A 21204-nucleotide genomic window follows, 5' to 3' on the forward strand; every position below is an offset into this window, starting at 1 on the left:
GCCTACGTGGCTAGGTGGCTCAGCTGGTTAAGCATCTGACTTCGGCTCAGGTCACAGGGCTTCCGTGACTTCAAGCCCTGAGTCGAGCTCTGTGCTGACAGCCCAGAGCCTGCTTTGTAGTCTGTGTTTCCTACCTTCTCTGCCCCTCCCCTGCTCATGCTCAGCCTTTCTCTCTCAAAAAATAAATAAAAACGTCAAAAAAAATTTTTTTTTTTAATTTCAAAGTTGATTCAGACAAGATTAAAGCTCATACGGGTCTCTGGTTTTATTTTATTTTATTTTTTTTTAAATATTTTTTTAATGTTTTATTTATTTTTAGGAGAGAGAGAGAGACAGAGTGAGCAGGGGAGGGTCAGAGAGAGAGGGAGTCACAGACTGAAACAGGCTCCAGGCTCTGAGCTGGCAGTCAGCACAGAGCCCGATGCGGGGCTCGAACCCACAAACCGCGAGATCATGACCCAAGCGAAAGTCAGACGCTCAACCGACTAAGCCACCCAGGCGCCCCATGGTTTTAAAAGCTTCAGAAGTAGCCTCAGGAAAAGATTAAGACTTTTATTTAGTCTGACTATGCTGCTTTAGCTCACTGGCACCTTTTCCAACCTTTTAATAGCTCTTCTCCTTCTTATTACCTCACTCACTGATCAGGTTTAAAGTACAATAGATAGACAGCATTCATAAGCTATCCGTCTCCCCACCCCATTCATTAGTCACTGGCATGTAGTAATGGTTTGTCATTTTGCTCAAGCTATGGCTAAGCCTGAAATGGATGTGCAGTGAATTTGGTGGGCAACAAAAAGTTGCGCTTTTTGTTCTTCACTCTTGCTCTCTGTGGGGTAATGTAATGTGATAGAAGTAAAAGATCCAAAAAAAGTAATAGTTTTGGGGCACCTTGGTGGCTCAGTCAGTTGAACATCTGACTCTTGATTTCAGCTCAGGTCACGATCACAGGGTCATGGGATTGAGCCCCCATTGGGCTCTGTGCTGAGCGTGGAGCTTGCTTAAGATCCAAGTCTGTCTCTCTCTTCCCTCCTCTCTGCTCGTGCTCTCTCAAATAAAAATAAATAAATAAAACCAAAAGAGTAGTAGTTTTTCATTTCCTTCCATTCATTCTTTCTTATTAACTGGTGTATTCTAATCTTGGATAAGCTGCAAAATCTGATAATAAAGCAATTCAAAGTCAGCAGGCCTATGTCTGAAGCATGCCTAATCTAAAAGTTTACAGTACGGGGCTGTGTCTGGCACCTAACAATATACCAAATTATTTTTTTTTGGCACCCTTACAACTCTTTACAAACATTAAATACAAATTCCAATGTCTTAAATTTATTTTTTTTAATGTTTTATTTATTTCTAGGAGAGAGAGAGAGAGAGAGACAGCGAGAGCAGGGGAGGGTCAGGGAGAGAGGGAGTCACAGACTCTGAAACAGGCTCCAGGCTCTGAGCTGGCAGTCAGCACTGAGTCCAACGCGGGGCTCGAACCCACGAACCGCGAGATCATGACCTAAGCGAAAGTTGGACGCTTAACTGACTAAGCCACCCAGGCGCCCCCAAATTCCAATGTTTTAAAAAGCAACTGTTTTATGGACCATAGAAATATAGGCTGCTTTGTCTTTGTAGTTTCAAGCTAATACTAAATGACTTGCTAGAAGCTACCTTAAAATAGGTCCTGGCAGAAACAGATGTCACTACAAGCAGAAAAAAGTATCTTCCTAACACATTAAAAGCTGCAATTTTACTTAAACTTACCTGGGTCAAACTTACTGTAACCTACTTTTATCCAGAAAAAATGGGAGTTTTAAGAAATCTTTGACATGTATATGAATGGTTGAAGCAAAGTGAAACCCTGCTGTGCTATGACTTCCAGTAATACATGAAGAATCCCCAAACATCCTAAGTCACAGCAGTCTTCTGTCTGAAATCAGAGGCAAGCAAGTCTTTAATAAATCAGCCACAAACACAAGACGGTATTTTAAATATACAGTAGGAACATTTATTTTAACACTTCTAAAAGATATTTCTCCATGCCTGATGATTTGATATAAAAATCAAACCCATCATACTTTCCCCATCAGTCTCTCCACATCAAGGGCAATCAGAAATTTGTACAACATGAATATTTGCTTCTGAAACAAAAATTACAAATTAATGATAACAAAAATACACAAATCAACTGGACCCTAAGCGAATTTCTAATGAAGTCCTTCCCCTTTATCCCAATCACCTAGAGCTTCTTTCTTCAGCCTCATTCTGCTCCTTTTCCTTTCTTTGCTTGGCCATGAACCTCTGTTAAAAGCAATTTACAATACAAAATGTTCATTAGATATAGCTTTGCTCTGTGTGCAAACATATCTAATATACTTCACTGAATTTACAATTTAAAAGAGCCTGATCCTACAATATAAAGATTAGAAACACAGTGCCTTACATTAACATTCCTTCCTTCCATTCACCAGTCATCTGATATTTATGATATACCAGGCATTATGCTTGGTGCTTAGGGATTCAGTGGTCAACAAGATAGGTAAGGCCCTTTATCTCATGGAGCTTACATTCTAGTGGGGGAAGAGAAATAATAAAAGAATAAATAAGACAAATTTTGGGTGCTGGTAAGCACTATAAAGAAAAAAATTACAATAAGGTAAGTGATTGAGGTTGGCCCTTTTTGCAAGTGGGAGGGAGTTCTGTACCTTATCTAGGTCTTCCTTAAGCAAAGGCCTTTCTGGGAAGCTGGTATCGGAGTTCAGACTTAGCTAAATGATAGGGAAGAGGCGGCTATACAAGTGGCATTGGGAGAAGGCAAAGGAATTAACAATACAAAGGTACAAAAGCAGCAAAGGGGCCTTTCATGTATGAAAAGTAAAGCCAAGAGAGCTAGAAAAACTGAAACGTAGTATGCAATAACAAACAGTGAGGACAGAGAAACAGAAAGGAATCAGATCTTTATGGCCCTACAAGAAGTCTGGATATTATTCCAAATATAATACAAAACCAGTGGAAATTTTAAATGGTAAAATGACATTATAAAGTTAAGAACACAGGTAGTATAGCATAACAGTTAAGGGTTTGAGGCCAGAATAGAACAGAGCTCGGTTCAAATTCTAGGTCTGCCATTAACTAGCTCTGTGAACTTGGGATTAGATACTTGGGTTTAGATATCCTTAAGCTTGTTTTTCTCATCTTTAAAATTGGAATGATAAAAAAAATTTTTTAATTAAAAAGTAAATTTGGAATGACACCACTACCTCATAAAGTTGACAAGGAAGAGTAAATATACTTCCAGCAAATAACAATTTGATAAATGTTAGAGGAGTGTTGGTGTCAGAGTCAATGTAGAGGATATATAAAACAACTCTCAAAGGTTCAGGAGAAATCAGAACCACTGCTTCAACTACAGGTAATGATGATTCTCTAAAGTATCGCTTCCTAAAGATGAGTACAATTTAAATATGGGGTGAGGGGTTGTGATTACATCAGTTTAGAGAATGGATTAAATAGTTAGGCAGATTCTCTCTGACAAGACAATTCACAAAATTTAATATGCTATGTGTCCATGATTCTGTAAGAGGCCATCAGAATACAGTTTCCCACACTGTGATGGAGTGTCACATGGGACTAATGACCTGCAGAATCTACTGTGGGGAATGCTGCCAGGGGAAATGGAGTAGAGACTAGGAGCTCTTGGCACGGTACAGTGAAGACTATACTTTTGAAGTGAAAAGGAATAAACAGGTACAAACCTTCAAAAGTTCTCCCAAAGGGAAAGAATGTACATTTTGGGTGGACACTTAAGTAGTCTGATTATAATACCACCACCTAAAGAAGTTCATGAGGTGTTAAGAAAACAAAAATTTACCTCTGTATTTTGCTTATGACGTGTACTCTTGCAGTGATTTGTCATTGCTTTTTCACCTGAATAGAAGAGGGAACAAATTGGACAGAAGAATCCAGCCTTCGGTACAAGAAAGTCTAAATCTAGAGGACAGAAGAAAAAGGGGGGAAGAGAGAGGAGGAAAATTAATAATTTATCTATAACTGTGTTAATTTATCTAAACACAACAATAGTGGTAACCGCAGTATGTATTTATATACAAACAAAATATATACTGCTTTGTATCTGGAGTTCGAGAGCAATTAAACTTTCAAGAAAAAAAGAGGCAAAACGATGGGCAACTGTTTACTTGAGGAATATGCTAGGTAAACAAATATGGTGCTCCTTAGCTCATTTTAGCTGGCCACGAAACAGTTTGCTAGCCAAACTTTTCAGCATGTTCTATTTAACTGAAATTTCTGCGTTGGCAAGTATAACTCAATTCTTTCCATAGCAGCAAATAAAGTACAGGAACACAAGAAGAGACATTTCCCATAATGAAAAAAGAAAAAACAAAAATCAAAAACCTTGCCAGGCTTAATAAAAGGTCTTCAGAAATGCCAATGTGAATTTCTACTCTAAATAATCTATTCTAATTTCTACTCTAAAATAATCATCTAAGCAAGGTTACTGCATTAGTCATCGAAACAACACTTAACTTTGGTACTGAACTTTTATTTCATATGGAAAAGGAAAAGTGTCATGTTTACTTTACCTTCAAGGACATCAGGTGCCGCTGATTTCCCTAAAGAGTCCTCAATCTTCTTACGTTTTCGTTCTGGTTCTGAATCCTTTAATCCAGACTCTTCATCGACTAAAATCATTAAATTTTCAAGGAAAAATGTTATTCAAAACAGGCTTACAGCCTATAAACCTAACATCAGATAGTCCCTGCCTTCAAATATTAATTTGTGGCTCATCTCCCTAAGTAAACCTTCGTTGGTTAATCCCACTTGGCCATTCTTCCAAGATTCTTCAATGTTAGGAATAAATGGACAAAAGCTAATGAGTATTTTATTTATATATTCCTCTCAAAAGAACTTAAAGGGTAATGGAAGAAGCCCAAGTTCTATAATTACTGTCAAGAGTTAACTAGAGTATGTTAAAGGGCTGAGCTGGGAAAGTGTGGATTAAGGAGGAAAAGACATGGGCAGAAAATAATTCTGATGCCCTGTACTGAGGCTCTTCCAATCAGGAAAAACTAAGCCTTAACTAACAGACTTAAGACTCTTGTCAGACAGAATCACAAGTGAAATTACAAATGTTAAAGCCTAGCAAAGCAAATAACATGTGAGAAACATCCAATGTTAGCAGACTCCGCCTAATATGATCTTGGGGGAAGACCAAAATGGGAACTGGTTCCAAGCAATCCTGGTTACTCTCAGTAGCTGTAATACCTTACTATAACGAGCTGTAATACCTTACTATAACATGGTAGTTGAGAAATCTCCTTCACATATACACCACTTATTTAGCGTTTATGTTGTGTGAGATAAGCAGGTGAAATCATCATTATCCCTATTTCTTCATAGATGGAGAAAGCAAAACCAAGACACAAAAACTATAGGTATGTCGCAAGACTTGGACAGAGGCCAGAACCAAAGCTTCTGACTACAAGTTCAGTGTTCTCTCCATTGCAACTGGGGCACACTCTTCAACAAATCTGAAGGGATGGACAGGAACTATGAAATCATTATTCTTTGTGTTACAAGTCATCAAGTCCTAAAGAGTAAATTAAAAAAGACTATCTTCCTTTCCTTGACTTAAGATAGCCTCTTGTCTCTTCCTATAAAAGTTTATTCCCTCATCAGAGTAATAATAAACTTTCTCAAACACATTTGCTCCTAATAATCCAAAGGAAGTAATAGTAAAAAAATATATAAATATAATAATTACATTAGAACAAGTATTTTAGGGGGGGCGCCTGGGTGGCTTAGTCGGTTAAGCGTCTGACTTTCGCTTAGGTCATGATCTTGCGGTTCGTGGGTTCGGGCCCCACGTTGGGCTCTGTGCTGACTGCCAGCTCAGAGCCTGGAGCCTGTTTCAGAGTTTGTCACTCCCTCTCTCTCTGACCCTCCCCTGCTCACACTGTCTCTCTCTCTCTCCTAGAAATAAATAAAACATTAAAAAAAAAAAAAAAAAAAGAACAAGTATTTTACGTTTAAAATTGTTTAGAAAATTACTTTTGCTTCTGCTAGGTCCTTTTGTCAAACGTAAACTGTTATATAAACAGTATGTAAGTCATCTTTATTCTTCAGCTGAGATGAGGCAGTTCTAGGCAAGCTGGTAGTTGTAAACAGAAATCCTGGGAGAAAACCACTCTTATGAAATCATGCTAGGAGCTATTTGTCAGATTATCAAACTAGTAACTATAGTTTTGGATCAAGGAGAAATTATGGAGAATAGACAAAGAAGGAAGAGTACCCACTTGGCCACAGGAGAGAGTTTCAAGAAAGAAGACATGATCAACAGTAACAAATTATGCAGAGAGGTCAACTAAAACCAAATCAGGAAGAAAAGAAAACTTAATAAATCAAGCTGGGAGTTTCTCTGTCAACATCAATTTCAGGAAGGTAGATTATAAAGAAGCCAAGATACATTCAGTTTAATGAGAAGAAGTGAAAACAAGTGATTCCTTCCAGATACTTTGCACTGAAAGCAAAGAGAAGGGACCCAGAAGGATTCTCAAGTTAAGGGCATACTTTTTTTTAATGGGAAAGACTTGGCTGTATTTTATATGTGAGGTGCCAAGGTAGATCAAATACAAGCTGATAGAGAGGGGAGATTCTCTATTTGCTCTGGTAAATGGAAATGAAAGGAAGGCTATACAGGGAGGAATGGGCTGAGTAATGCAGTAGGTGATATAGAGGGGGGAAAGACTTATATTACATCTGGTTAGGAAATGAGGAAGAATGGAGGCCTAGAAAAGACTATGCAGTAGCACTGAGGGCCCAACTGAGATCAGAGTCAATGAACTTGGAATAGATCACAGTTGGTAGTTTTTCCTTAAAGAAGATAGGACAGAAAAGCAAGAAGGCAAGGAGGGTACATCAAAGAGAATGGTACAAAGGTAGTGCTGTTTAAAGTCATCTTAGTAGTGGATTTTTTTGCTTGAACTCTCTGAAATCAGTCAACTTGAGACATGGGACTGTATGCTCTTTTTCTTATCCTTTTTATAATTTTGCTATGAATATAATTGGACACAGTGACAAAATATCTGTTGAGAGACTAGAGTATTCACTCTCACTAGACACTGGTCCCTATTTGTTTCAAGATACATTTTATCAATGTTAAGGCATCTTGTTTAATTCATTGGCTAGCTGCTTGGCAGCCTCCAGAAAGCAAGGGATCTAGGTCCACAAATAAGAATTACACGATGATTTCTACTTGATGCTGTCATAGGGTCAGAATAAACTTTTGTGTATCATTTCCACAAATTTGTCCTGTTCTATTGTCACATTCTATCACAAAAGGATTGCCTACTATTCTGTTATCCCATTCCATTATCTTTAAGTTACAAAGACAAAAACCTTTAACCAGATAAGGCTGCCTTCTCTTCCCCACCCCCACCTCCCAGTCTATCTCACTGCTTTTCTACTTTTCTTCTTAGATGGTAGACCTTTGGAATTTCAATGACTACCTTGTGTTGTGTTTCTCTCTACACTCCTCCCCGCTTCCATCAATTTTGGTTTACCTTCACTAATTTGGAAGGCCTCTTCACCTTTCACTGGTTCTGTCGCAACAGCTCTTTCCGATGGTAGTGTTTTCCCAATTCTAACTCTCTTGGTTGGCGTTTTAGCTTTAAAGAGAAAGTCTAATTTATTGCTATAGTAATAGCATGCCATTCTTCAGAAATTATTTTGATCTTCCTAAAGGGAACTAAACCTATTACTCTATACCATCAAGACATTACATGAAAGTGAAATGGTACCTTTATAAATTTTTCTAAATCCTAAATCTAAGGAAAAACTGGGAGGCAGTCTGGTATAATAACATCCTTCTACTCATCAAAGCTGTGTTTTCCAGTAACAGAAATATAAAATTTTCATTCCAATTCTAATTTGGGCACTCTAGTTTGCTTTCCAGCTTTGTCATCTTTTTTTTGAAGTATGGTAACCTGGGACAAAGTCTGCTCCGTAACTAAAATAAATCTGTGAACTTGTACAGCTTTTTTTTTTTGGATAATATCACTTGGCATATAACTACTTGTTGCCTTCTTATATTAACACAGGGAAAGTTATTAGTCATGCTGCAAAATCTGTTTTTTAAAATTTTAATGAAATACTCTCAATAAAGCAGAAAAACTACCACTGTTAAGTATCTACCTGCTAAATGTCTTTCAATCATGGTTTTCAGATCATCTTCCATAACATTTTCATTTATTGGACCAACGTGGGACAAGGCCTCAAGCTTCAACTTCTTTGTGTCCACAGCTCTCTTTTTTCTATCCCCTCTTTTATCTGTGGGATGGTCATTTTTGCTTGGTGCTAATTCAACTTTTAAATCACTGTCTCCATCTTCCTCCTCTCCAACTTCATCAACAGTAACAAAATTAAGCTCTTCTTTAAGGTTGTTAAAATCTGCCAGGGAGTCTTCATCCTCTTCAGTTACTTCATCCAAAGTCACTAAATGCAAATCACTGCTGTCATCCTGTATTTCATCTACAGTAACTAAGGTAGAAGGGTCTTCAGGCATCTGAGAAGAAATGAACCCAATGGGATCCCTTCCGTTATTTCCCTCATCTCCTTTAGTATTTAAAGTAGTAAAACTTAGGTCTGCTGATTCATTTAAAGGTAGCTCTTCAACTTCTCCAATTTCATCCACAGTTACCAAGCGTTCCTGTTTGAGGAGATCTTGCTCTTCAGCCACTGACAGTACAGTAACATCTTTAGGTTCACTATGGGAAATGCAATCATCTTGATCAATTAACTCATCTAATGTAAGAAGTGAATTTGAATTTTTTACCATTTCTTCCATATTTATTTCTTCTTCATCAATTACTTCATCTACAGTGACAAGAGCTTGTGCTAGATGTGCAGCTCCATCTTCCTCTTCCCCAATCTCATCCAATGTTACAAAAGATAATTCCCCCTCAATAACACGAGGAGAAGAACTTTTCCCTTTCTTCTTCTTTAAGTTAAGTTCAGAGGAAGGAGTATTTTTGAGAGCTTCTTTTCTTTTTCCCTTTAGTGGGTTCTGCTTGGCTTGAAAAGGATTTACTTCTTCTATAACCTCATCCACCGTGACAAATTCATCCAAATTAAATGGAAATGATGATTCCTGTTGAAAGGATTAAAAAAAAAAAAAATCACAGAACTATGAACAGAACCAGTTACCATAACTGGTTAGGTTTCAAATAATCTCAGTAAATGTGCATGAAGTATCATCTGGAGAATTTCAGGGTAAAGAAGTTTCCTATAGGGGCATCTGGGTGGCTCAGTTGGTTAAGTGTCTGACTTTGGCTCAGGTCATGATCTCACAGTACATGGGTTCGAGCCCTGTGTCAGGCTCTGCTGAATGCTTGCTCAGAGCCTGGGGCCTGCTTCGGATTCTGGGTCTCCTTCTCTCTCTGCCCCTCCCCCACTCATGCTCTGTCTCACTCTATCTCTCAAAAATAAATAAACGTAAAACAAAATTTTTTAAATTAAAAAAAAAAAAGTTTCCTATAGGCTGAGAGAAGCTGATTTTTAAAGCCCCACAAATGAATGAGCTGTATTTCATACTAAATAATACCAGAGGTAAAATCTTAACAATATCAACCTAATTCCACCTTTACTTAATTTCAATAAGATTACAATTATTTCCTAAGTGATATATGAGTTTTGAAATACGAAGCACAAAAATACTACATTTAAAAGCACTTATCAAAAAATTAAAAATAGAACTACCCTATGATCCAGCAATTACACTACTAGGTATTTATCCAAAGGATACAGGTGTGCTGTTTCAAAGGGACACATGCACCCCAATGTTTACAGCAGCACTATCAACGATAGCCAAAGTATGGAAAGAGGCCAAATGTCCATCGATGGATGAATGGATAAAGAAGATGTGGTATATATATTACTCAGCAATCAAAAAGAATGAAATCTTACCATTGCAACTACATGGATGGTACTAGAGGGTATCATGCTAAGTGAAATTAGTCAGAAAAAGACAAACATCATATGACTTCACTCCTATAAGCGCTTTAAGATACAAAACAGGTGAACATAAGAGAAAGGAAGCAAAAATAATATAAAAACAGGGAGGGGGACAAAAACATAAGAGACTCGTAAATATGGAGAACAAACAGAGGGGTTACTGGTTGTGGGAGGGGGATGAGCTAAATGGGTAAGGAGCATTAACAAACCTACTCTTTAAATCATTGTTGCACTATATGCTAACTAACTTGGATGTAAACTTAAAAAATTAATAAAACTTAAAAAACTTAAAAAAATAAAAACACTTATCAATTAAAATAATGTAAAAAAATTGCTGTTCCCTGTTAAATGTTATCTAACAAGTGTTCTAGGAGACTTAATGGATTATTAAAAGTACCTCAAATGTAGCTGGAAAGTAAATAGGTAAGTAGATTGCTCCATTAATGAATTAAGATATGCAATGTTAATATAAAGTTTATTCTTACTAAGTTAAGACTTAATGCCAAATAGAACTTCATTTGGGAGAAAAAAAGAAAACAAAAAAAAGTAACAGTATGTGGGGAACCTGGATGGTTCAGTTGGTTAGGCATCCAACTCTTGATTTCAGTTCAAGTCATGATCTCATGATTGTGACCCTGAGCCCTGCTTTGGGCTCCACACTGAGCATGGAGCCTGCTTGGGATTCTTTCCCTCTCTCTCCCTCTGCCCCTTCTTCACTTGCATGCACTTTCTCTCTCTCTCTCAAAATTTAATTAATTCTAAAAAGGGAGGGAGGGGGGAGAGGGAGGGAGAAAGCAGTATCTGTAATTTGAAAAATTGAGAAAATAATTCTCAGCAGGTCTCCTACAAATTTAGTATGCTATCAACAATCAATTACTAGTATATATAGCGACATTAGGACATATACCCAGTAATCGGGGGGGGGGGGGAGAAAGGAGGGAACATGTAAGCATCTGTAATATCTTCTTATTAAGACAATAGAAATAACTGTTATCCTAACTTCTGCTTCTTAAACTACTATCATTTCTCCTTGCCCTTAATAAAATAGGTCCCAATTCATCCCTTACCAGGGGAAAAAAATAAAATGACCAAAAAAAATTCTATGAATGGTAGAAACCTAAAATATCAAACAACAAAAAAAACCTAAGACATTTATTTGGCAGTAGAACTTAGTATCAGGAAAGCAAATCTTAGAGCCCATCCAGTTAGGTTAAATTGAGCCATCCCAAAAGGAAGTCCTGTTTTCAAGTTTCACAAAATGTCAAGGACTCCAGTCAAACACCAGTCTCCTTTATACATGTGCTTTTATTCTGTGGTTATAACCTACTGCCCTCAATATAAGATTGGAGGGATTTTCCTATTTTAATTCCCTTCCTACCCCTGCATAATTTTTTGCTCTGCACCATGAACACAAACCATTTAGCCTCGCTTAAGATCAAAAACCAAATTGGTGGTAGGGTAAAAAATAAGGTTATCTCATTCCTGTCCCTTACTCTGTATCAAACTGATTGCTATAGGAGAGACACAAGTTATACTACAGATGAACTCTTCTGTTGAAGGATAGAACAGAAAGCTTAGTGTTAGTGACTTGTTTCTTACCTCTTTAGATTTGGAACTTCTACCAGTGGTGCTTTTAGGATTCTTAGTGTTTTGCCCAGCCAAAGTCTGAAACATCAAGTAAAAAATATAGAAAAACAGAATTTACAACTATGTTACTAATGTCCTTTAAAAAAAAAAAAAAAAAAAAAAGAATCCAAACACCAAACAATATCCAAACACATTTAATTATGCAAATAGTTAACAGGTATACCACACTAAGTCAACAATCATTTAACAGTACAGGCATCTTCTCTGTAGCTGTAGTTAAATTGTTTTATTGGTCTTTTCTTCCCTATAGTCACAATGTCTAAGTTGGGGCAATCAGTAAACTGATAAAGGAAGCTTCAATTTAAGAAAGAAAACCATTTCCCATTCAGAAGCAGAGTGCTAAGTCACCTCAGGACATTTGCTGGAGACTTTATTTAAAACCACAGTTACAATTCTAACCACATTTTATCCAAATAACATTTTTCAAACCTGTTAATAAATCACAAACTTGAGTTTATTACTCAAATGTCTATCGGCTTAAATCAATGGAATCATTAAGAGAAACTGGGAGGTCGGGGGTGGAGGAGATGAAAGTATAAAAGAAGATTACATCTCCTACTCCAAAGCTACCACAGCAGAGCTATTCATTTCAAAGACACACTGAGCCATTCTTCCTACCCTCCTCACCTTATTGTTGCTGTCATCCCGTTTCATGACGGAAGGTCTAGCCTCTGTTTCCTGAGATTGTTTTGTAATATCCCTGTAATCCAGTTTAGAATCCTTGCCTTGCAGGGCTGAGATCCTTCCACTGCCTCCTCTGGTAACACCGCAATGAGTGGGTCTGAATTTATTGCTGTTTTCAGCCAAGCCTGACCTGGCACTTGTAGGTTTAAGGAGACCCAATTCCTTCGCTGAAAGTTTCTTTTCAGCATTTATTTGATCTCTGAGTACAGATCTTAGAAGACTTTTCTGGTTTTCAGATCTTGAAGCTGTAGCTTTTACCTTTGTAGAGGAGACCATACCAGCCTTGATGCTTGATTTAGTGCCAGATGTATTTGATACAGCAAACATACTAGTTTTATTAGCTTCATCAGGCTTATTGGCCTGACCCATTCCTTTATTTGGGTATGTCTTGGTCACAGCATTTTCTGCAGGCTTTTCTTTCACTACTGCCACAATCTTTTCCAACTTCTCTGTAATCATCCTAGCATCATTCTTTTCAGCTTTTCCTATTTGCAGATCCAGTCTGATTTCCTTACTATTAATTTCATTCTCCTCCTTTTCACCCATGTTACTTTTCTCAGAAATTCCCTTTTTGTTCACTGCCTTCTCATCCCCGATGGAAATTCCAGGTACTAAGGCCACAACACAAGGAGACGGTATTATTTCTGAAACAGTTTCATGTTTGTCCACTTCAGCTACAGCTTCTATCATAGACTGTGTAATCCCAGAAAAGAAATCTTCTGCTTCAGTTGGAGATTCTTCTAGGATTCCTTTAATGTTCCTTTCTTCTATAAATGCACTGTCAGACCTAGATAATTCTGATTCAGGGTTAATGATTTCTGCCTCTTCCTTCTCAAAGTCACTAGCATACACCTGCTGATTTAAAACACACTCCTCTACATTTTCAGTGAATAATTCAATACTGATTGGAGTGGATGCTACAAGAGGAATTTCCACTTTGACCTCTTCTCCTTGAGTTTCAACTTCCAACGTTTCAATAGCAAAGTCAGAGTCACACAGTACTTTTTCAGGTTCTTCCACACAAGGTTCTTCCAGCTGTACAGAAGTTTCTGTTTCAATGTTGGGAACAGTTTCTTCTTCAACCTCACTAGGTTTAACAGAGGGACTATCAGCTGCTGTTTGCACCTCACTTTCATCAACTCGACTGTTTTTCAAGTCAGGGCTAAAAGTATTTAAAAACAAACAAAAAAAAGAACACAAACAAAAACACAAACAAAAATCAAACTATGATGAGAATTCAACCTTTATAAATAATCCTGTTGATGCCAATTGTTAAGACTTCCTGATGCATTAATAATGAGCACTGGGAAATCCAGCCAATAGGCAATAAAATGGTTAAGATGTTTTGACATCAATATGTAAACAATAAAAATTTTTAAAAAGAGCCTCCACTACACTGAAGATTTCTTTTTAGTTCAAAGGAAATAATGACAAAACTATATTCACTGATATAATTCTTCTAACCAATTTTTTTTCCTTCTGTGTCATGTCTGCACTAGACATGAGAAGGCTGAATGTGAATGTGAGACATCTCAAATTATTAAGATCTTCCCAAGAGAGGTAACTGAAATAATAAAATTATGTGTATAGTTCTACAATGAAACTAATAATCCACACACTGAAACTTAAAATTTTAAGTGACTCTTACCTAAAATGAACGGGAAAAGAAACTGGTAAGGAGAAAAGGCTATATACTATATCAACTCTTTTTTTTTTTTTTATGTGAGACCAATTCTTGCTTTTTTCCCCAAGAGCTGTATTTATTAATAATAATACCTAAAAGAGAACTTTCTTTGGAAATATCTTTTAAATACTCTATTGGATTTAAAGTTAGAGGTAAAACTAATAGAATCATCTTAACATAAAGTATGTGCCTCTGGCTACTTGAGTGAAAAGGTGTATGTAAAAAAAAAAATCTTTCCAGTTACAGAAAGTAATTTAGAATTCTAAAGTTTTAAGTAAAATTATTCAGAAGAAATGGAGAAAATACATGGCAAGTATATACAATTGATCTTATTTCATTGTGGTCTTCCTAAATCCAAAGTAAGCAAAAGTGTATGTGATTCTATAATCCAACTTCTTTCACTGAGACAGAGACAGAGTAACTTTTTATATTAATGTTCCATACATCAGAGATTATCTTGAAGAGTGACAGGGAAAATTTTAGCTTCCAAAACAATGTCCAGCATACTATCAACACAAATCAAATTTAACAAAGACATCCACTTAATTACACTAGAAGCAGCACATTAGAGGAAGACATGAGAATGCCATTTCAATTCCTCATAGCAAAGAATATTGTTTTCCTCCTGGTTTTCAAGGAAGGAGGGGATGAGACAACCCCTTGATATGATTCTCAGAGGATGGCTATATGATCTTTCAGTGAATGTAAGGCATATCAGTGTCCTGAGATGTTAACATTTCAAAACTTTGGAAAGAGTAAGGGCTACCATATCAGGGTCTAATCACTTGAGACAATAAACTGGTCTTCCCCTCCAAAGAAGGTTAAGTTTAAACTTCCAAAGGAAAAAATGTTCTAAAAGATCAGAGAAACACCTCTAGGTGAAAAGCTCTTAAAGGCAAAGTTTGAGGTATTTAAGTTCAACAGTCAGTAACAACAGACCTTAATCAATATGTATTCTATTCATTTATATAAACTTCCTTTATATGGTAAAAGTGTTTAAAACTTTTTATTTGAAATAATTCATCTCCCTTATATTCAAAAATAGGTATGGCTGATTTTAAGTGTTCAAATCCTCTGAACTAGTCAAAATAAAACTTGCGGCCAAGTCCAAATATGACAAAGATAATAAAAAGTTGTGACATTTAGTTATAGCAGTTATGTAAATATTATTTCTCAAAATGTAAGCTTTCATTTTTAAGTTTACAAGACTCATTTTCAATAAAGAAGATTAAATTCAAACTCCTGCCTCACTATAGAACTGAACCATTAACACTAAATGTTTTATAAATTGGGGCTATACAAAAACACCAAATCTACTGGGCTGAAATGAAAACAATGGAGATGTTGATTCCAGGCTCCAGGACATAGTAAGCCCTTCTGCTTTACCATATTTAAGGTTTGTCAACAGAAAAAGCTATTATCTTTTATATGAATCACTATGCAATTCCACACTTCAAACAGAGACCATGGACCTACTTGGAAAATTGGTTTATTACCATGTTTGTTCATATGTGTTCATCTTTTTAAATTATAGTGCTTTCTTCATAGATTTCATTTACCAAAAGCTAACATCTAGTTTTCTGGCTAATATGGGGAAAACACCTAGGTGTTCATCAAGTTAGCCTGGAAAGTCAAATGAATTATTGATACCAAAGTTAAAAAAAATAAAATAAAATAAAAAAGGCTTTTCAAAATCAAAGGAAAAAACAGTCATATTTTGGGAAATGGCACAAAAAAGAAACAGGGAAGGCATTCAGGATATAGGTATTTAATTTCCACCCCTGTCCCACTCCCATCTCCCCATAAATATCAGGGTTTCAAAATTTAAAAAAAGCTGGACATGAGAACAAAGGTTAATCCCATACCTTAAACTTTCCAAGAAATTTTAGACTACAACTTAACAATACTGGAGATTAGTATTTATATTTCAGATGGCCACTGGGTAGTTCCCAACATTATTAATGAGTTGGTGAAAACTACACCTTACATCCTTATTTGCAGTCTTAATTACATGTTAAGTAAATAGTATTTACATTGGGGGATTGAGAACAGGCAAAATGTAGATTAGTATTAATAATCCATAGATTTCTTTTAAATAGGAAATATATTTAAATACACTGCACTAATTATAAACAAAAGAATCACATTCAAGATGAATTAGCACCTGAAAATGCTTCAAAAACAAAACAAAACAAAACAAAACAAAACAAAACAAAACAACAACACGAGCCACCAGTATTTTCCCAGGATCACTTTACTCCAATAAAGAAATGTGAAGTATTCAGGTCGCATCCCGTATCTTTTTCTCTAATGTCACATAAAACTGCAATATGGAAATTCAGTTACTAGTATTAGAATTTTAAAAATGAAATCTTTTTAAGATTAAACAATTATCTGTAAATTTATTAAGAAGTTATCTTTGGGGTGCCTGGGTAGCTCAGTCAGTTGAGTGTTTGACTCTTGATCTCAGCTCAGGTTATAATCTCATGGTTGGTGGGTTTGAGCTTCATATCAGGTTCTGGCTGACAAAGAAACTGCATGGGATTCTATCTATCCCTCTCTCTGTGCCCCACCCCTGCTCATGTGCACACGAGCTCACTCTTTCTTTCAAAAATAAACAAACTTGGGACTCCTGGGTGGCTCAGTCGGTTAAGGGTCTGACTTTGGCTCAGGTCATGATTTCACAGTTCGTGGGTTCAAGCCCCACGTCGGGCTCTGTGCTGACAGCTAGCTCAGAGCCTGGAGCCTGCTTCAGATTCTGTATCTCCCTTTCTCTCTGACCCTCCCCTGCTCACACTGTCTCCATCTCTCTCTCAAAAATAAATAAAACATTAAAAACTAAATAAATAAAAAAAAGGATCTCCAATCTTAAAAGGTAAGTCAAAATAATAAGAGGAAAAAAATGACCAGAACACAGAAATTAGCTGTTCTTGCAGACCTGAAACTATCTCAAATGAAATACATAAAATGAATTTTTGGAAGAGCCTACTCAATCAGGCAGAGTTAGTGTGGCCAAACTGTAGGTTAACCTATGTTACATGTGGCATTACCATTCATTAAGCTCTTTGTGGGCTTTTATATTCAACAGTGCTGTTGGTATTACTTCCTAGACAGGTGAACATAATTGGTATTGATGATGTACAATTTTTAAAAGTCTGTACTGACACATACAGCAAACCTAATTGCTTTAAGTTACCAACATATTTTGAAGTACTCTCAATCACCTTTATCATTTATATAAGAATTATATACATTATTTATCATTTATGTATGAATTACTAGAAAAACTGGAGCACCTAGGTTGCTCAAGTCAGTTGAGCATCTGACTTCAGCTCAGGTCATGATCTCACAGTTCATGAGCTGGAGCCCAGCCATCAGGCTCACTGCTGTCAGCACAAAGCCCACTTTGGATCCTTTGTCCACTTCTCTCTGCCCCTCCCCCGTTCACGTGTGCACGCGCGCTCTCTCTCTAAACTAAATAAACATAAAAAAATCACTAAGGAAAATCCGTAAGACACCCTGCTTTTCAGGCATCTTAAAATCAGTGCATCAAATAAAACAAACTTTCCATATTGAAACACTTTCAAAATGTTCTTTCAAACTGAGAAGCTCTTACTACACTGACTCTACAAGGCCAAATCACTCAGTATTAAAAAGGGAAAAGAATTCTAAACCAGTGATTCCCAATGAAAAGCAGTAAAAAGAACGTAAATAAATGGTTAGTGCAAAAGTGGTTATAAGAATGAGAAAGTTACTAAGAGGGTGTACTGTATAGTCTAAACAAGGCTATGAGTCACTAGTTTGTGTAGACACATAAGAACAAGTTTTCACTTTTCATCCAAGTTTTCAAACATTATTTTGCTTTATAATAAAAATCCTTTCCCTCACCCCAGTTGTTTTCAAAAAGTATCAAAATACATACTGAATACTTTCTTTCTGGTTTTAAGTCAATGAAATTTTATTACTGTATTAACTATTCTGGAATAGAAAAATCTAACAAGAATACTGATAACAGAATCAAGTTGTTCAAGAGTCTTAGCAAAACATTTCATAAAGTCATATTTATGTATTTAATTCAAATTGAGGTTACATATTCAGTTTTTCTAAAATATCAGTAAATACCTGAAAGAGACAAAAAAAACAAAACAATGCTCCCTCAGTCAAAAACAAAAGCCCACAGACACACAAAGCGCCACCACACTTCATATATATAACACAAAATGGACATGAAAGCTATAAACTTTTTGCTACAAGTGAACAATTACTATAAAAGGCAGAAACAAAAATCAGTAATTAATACTATGCAAAAATGATGGCAAACTTAGAGCAACATACCTTTCTTTTCCTAGTTCTGGGTCTTTGTCAGCTTGAGCCTGTAACACAATTCCACATTTCATTAGAGGGTATTCTACTGGATTTTAAATATTTAACCCATCAGTGGAATGTTTTTAATTCTTAAAATCTAAGCTAAAGAAACAAGACCACATCTTAAAAATGTATCAAAATGACTAGTTTTCAGTGTCTGCATAACTTTCAGATACAGAATTTTCCTCTCATTAAAGAGCCCTAAGGTAGGTTATAGAGAATAAGTGACACACAGCAATTAATGACAGAAAGTCTCTGAATGTTGATATAAACACGAAACTTTTTTAACTTTAAAAGCTTAGAATTACTATCTTTTTTAAAAGAATAAAAACCATCAACCTGAAATACCATCTTCAGTGTGCAATTATTTAAAAAGACATCTACTTATAAGGAAGATTACTGAGGATGGCTAGAGGGGTGTTGGGTGGTAGGATGGGCTAAATGGGCAATGGGCATTAAGGAGGGGACTTGTTGGGATGCACAGTGGGTTGTTATAATTAAGTGGTGAATCACTAAATTCTGTTCCTGAAATCATTATTACACTATATGTTAACTAACTTGGATTTAAATAATAATTAAAAAAATCTAAAAAAAAAAAAAAGTTTTCTATTCCAAACACCTAGAAATGCTGAGCAAAACTTAATAATCCTTATAAACATAATTATATCTAAACCACCAAAAAAGTAATGTCCTAGGGTCCAAAATGGAAGCGGAAATTAAAATTCAATGCAAATGGGGGCACCTGGGTGGCTCAGGTCATGATCTCATGGTTTGTGAGTTTGAACCCTGCACTGGGATCTCTGCTGTCTGGGCAGAGCCTGCTTCAAATCCCATCCTCCTCTCTCCACCCCTCTCCTGCTCACACGCGTGCACACTGTCTCAAAAATAAAGAAACTCACTGACTGACTGACTAAAATTCTTTGCCTATGTAACCAAGCACTGGTCCAGGCAGTGGGCACATCAGTGAACAAAATAGCAAAAACTGTCTGTTCTTTAGAGCTTATATATATCAGCTATATGCTTTCTCTGAGGGAATCATGTGTATTCTGAGTTGAGAATTACTTTCTCTGTATTTTATCAGATTAGAAAGTGAAATTATACTTTAAAGAAACTGAATCATGTGCCTAGAGAGGATTTCTGGTGTGGGTGATGGGAGTCCCAGAGTTTAAAGGCCTTCTTTACTGGGTCATCTTGTTGGGTATTCAGTCTACAGTGTAATGATACATAAGAAAAACTGAAGATGGCAGTTGATAAGCCCCAAACACAGTATTTACAATTTAATCTTCTCATTCACAGGAAAAGCTTAAGGGGTGGGCAGGCGGGGGTAGCAGGAGCTATATGACAGTAGAGGAAATCTATACCAGATACCTGTATTAGTGAACTTGCTTCTTTATTCATAAATGAGAAAAACAAATGCACAACAGAGAGCAAGATAAGCATACAAAACAGACTGAAGATCTTTCAGGGAACTGAAACCAGTTCCAACTGAAATCCACAAAATCAGTTACAGGTGTTACTTTGAGAAAGAATAGTAAACTAAAATTTGAGAATAGAAAATAATCAAAGAAATAATAAGAGGAAGACTTTCCTCAGGTGAAGGAACACACCAAGATTTATAAATTCACTGAGTGCTCTAACTGGGAGATATAAAGTAAGTCCCAAACCAAGATAAAACCTTCTTCCCTGTTGGGGCGCGTGGGTGGCTCAGTCGGTTACGCGTCCGACTTTCACTTAGGTCATGATCTTGCGGTTCGTGGGTTCGAGCCCAGCGTCGGGCTCTGTGCTGACTGCCAGCTCAGAGCCTGGAGCCTGTTTCAGAGTCTGTCATTCCCTCTCTCTCTGACCCTCCCCTGCTCACACTGTCTCTCTCTCTCTCCTAGAAATAAATAAATTAAAAATTAAAAAACAAAACAAAACAAAACAAAAACCTTCTTCCCTGTGCTAGCCATACTGATCCTCTTTGAAGTTCCTGAATCATCAACTCTGTCCTTAAGGACTTAGCACTTGCTCTTCTTTTTTAAAAACTTCCCTTCCTTTTTATTTGTAGAGCTTGCTCTCTTACTTTCCTCAGGTCTCAAATAACTATTCCTCAGAGGGGCTATAAACTTGACAACTCTAAAATATACATTCGCCCTCCCTACCCCATCTATTATTCTCTACCTTTTTATCTTGATTGGTCTAAACAGCACTTCATAGCATTTTTTATCACCTGATATGTGTGTGTAAAAGAGAGAGAGATTTATAGTCTTTCTTCTCTACTAAAATACAAACTCCTAGAGGGCTTGGAACATCAACTCCTGTTTATCAATGTATTCCAATATCTAAACTGTCTAAACCATGCTGGCATATAGATAAGCAGTTAGATAAATATCTGCTTAATGAATTAATGAATAAATGCTGAAAACTTTGAAAAGAAAAAAAAAAAAGAATACATAAGATATGACTAGGATCATCCTTCTCCTTAAAAAATATAGGTTAAGGGGCACCTGGCTGCCCGGCTCAGTTAGCAGAGCATGCGACTCTTGATCTTGGGGTTGGGAGTTCAAGCCCCATGCTAGTTGTAGAGAATACTTAAAACATAAAATCTTAAAAATAAAGAACAACAGGAGCGCCTGGGTGGCTTAGTCGGTTGAGCGTCCGACTTTCGCTTAGGTCATGATCTCGCGGGTCGTGGGTTTCGAGCCCCGCGTCGGGCTCTGTGCTGACTGCCAGCTCAGAGCCTGGAGCCTGTTTCAGTCTGTGACTCCCTCTCTCTCTGACCCTCCCCTGCTCACGCTGTCTCTCTCTCTCTCTCTCTCCTAGAAATTAAAAAA

General features: G+C 36.7%; 1 protein-coding gene across 7 annotated transcripts in view; it reads right to left on the reverse strand.

Annotated features, from left to right (window-relative positions):
• Positions 1-1964: 1964 nt before the first annotated feature.
• Positions 1965-21204, reverse strand: part of ZNF638 (zinc finger protein 638) — a 128283-nt gene continuing 109043 nt past the window's right edge. For 5 of the 7 annotated variants that reach the window (XM_039239523.1, XM_039239525.1, XM_039239528.1 and 2 more), the window contains 8 exons: positions 18362-18399; positions 12286-13504; positions 11611-11676; positions 8194-9148; positions 7563-7682; positions 4584-4682; positions 3854-3972; positions 1965-2283 (listed from right to left, as the gene is read on the reverse strand). In XM_039239523.1, the coding sequence (XP_039095454.1) occupies positions 2218-2283; positions 3854-3972; positions 4584-4682; positions 7563-7682; positions 8194-9148; positions 11611-11676; positions 12286-13504; positions 18362-18399 (2682 nt within the window). In that variant the 3' untranslated portion in view covers positions 1965-2217. The remainder of the gene's footprint in view (positions 2284-3853; positions 3973-4583; positions 4683-7562; positions 7683-8193; positions 9149-11610; positions 11677-12285; positions 13505-18361; positions 18400-21204) is intronic. The other 2 variants (XM_039239524.1, XM_039239526.1) reach the window with 2 other exon arrangements.

This window comes from Hyaena hyaena, unplaced genomic scaffold (genome assembly GCF_003009895.1).
Source record: "Hyaena hyaena isolate Hyena2069 unplaced genomic scaffold, ASM300989v1 scaffold_158, whole genome shotgun sequence".
NCBI classification, from domain to species: domain Eukaryota; kingdom Metazoa; phylum Chordata; class Mammalia; order Carnivora; family Hyaenidae; genus Hyaena; species Hyaena hyaena.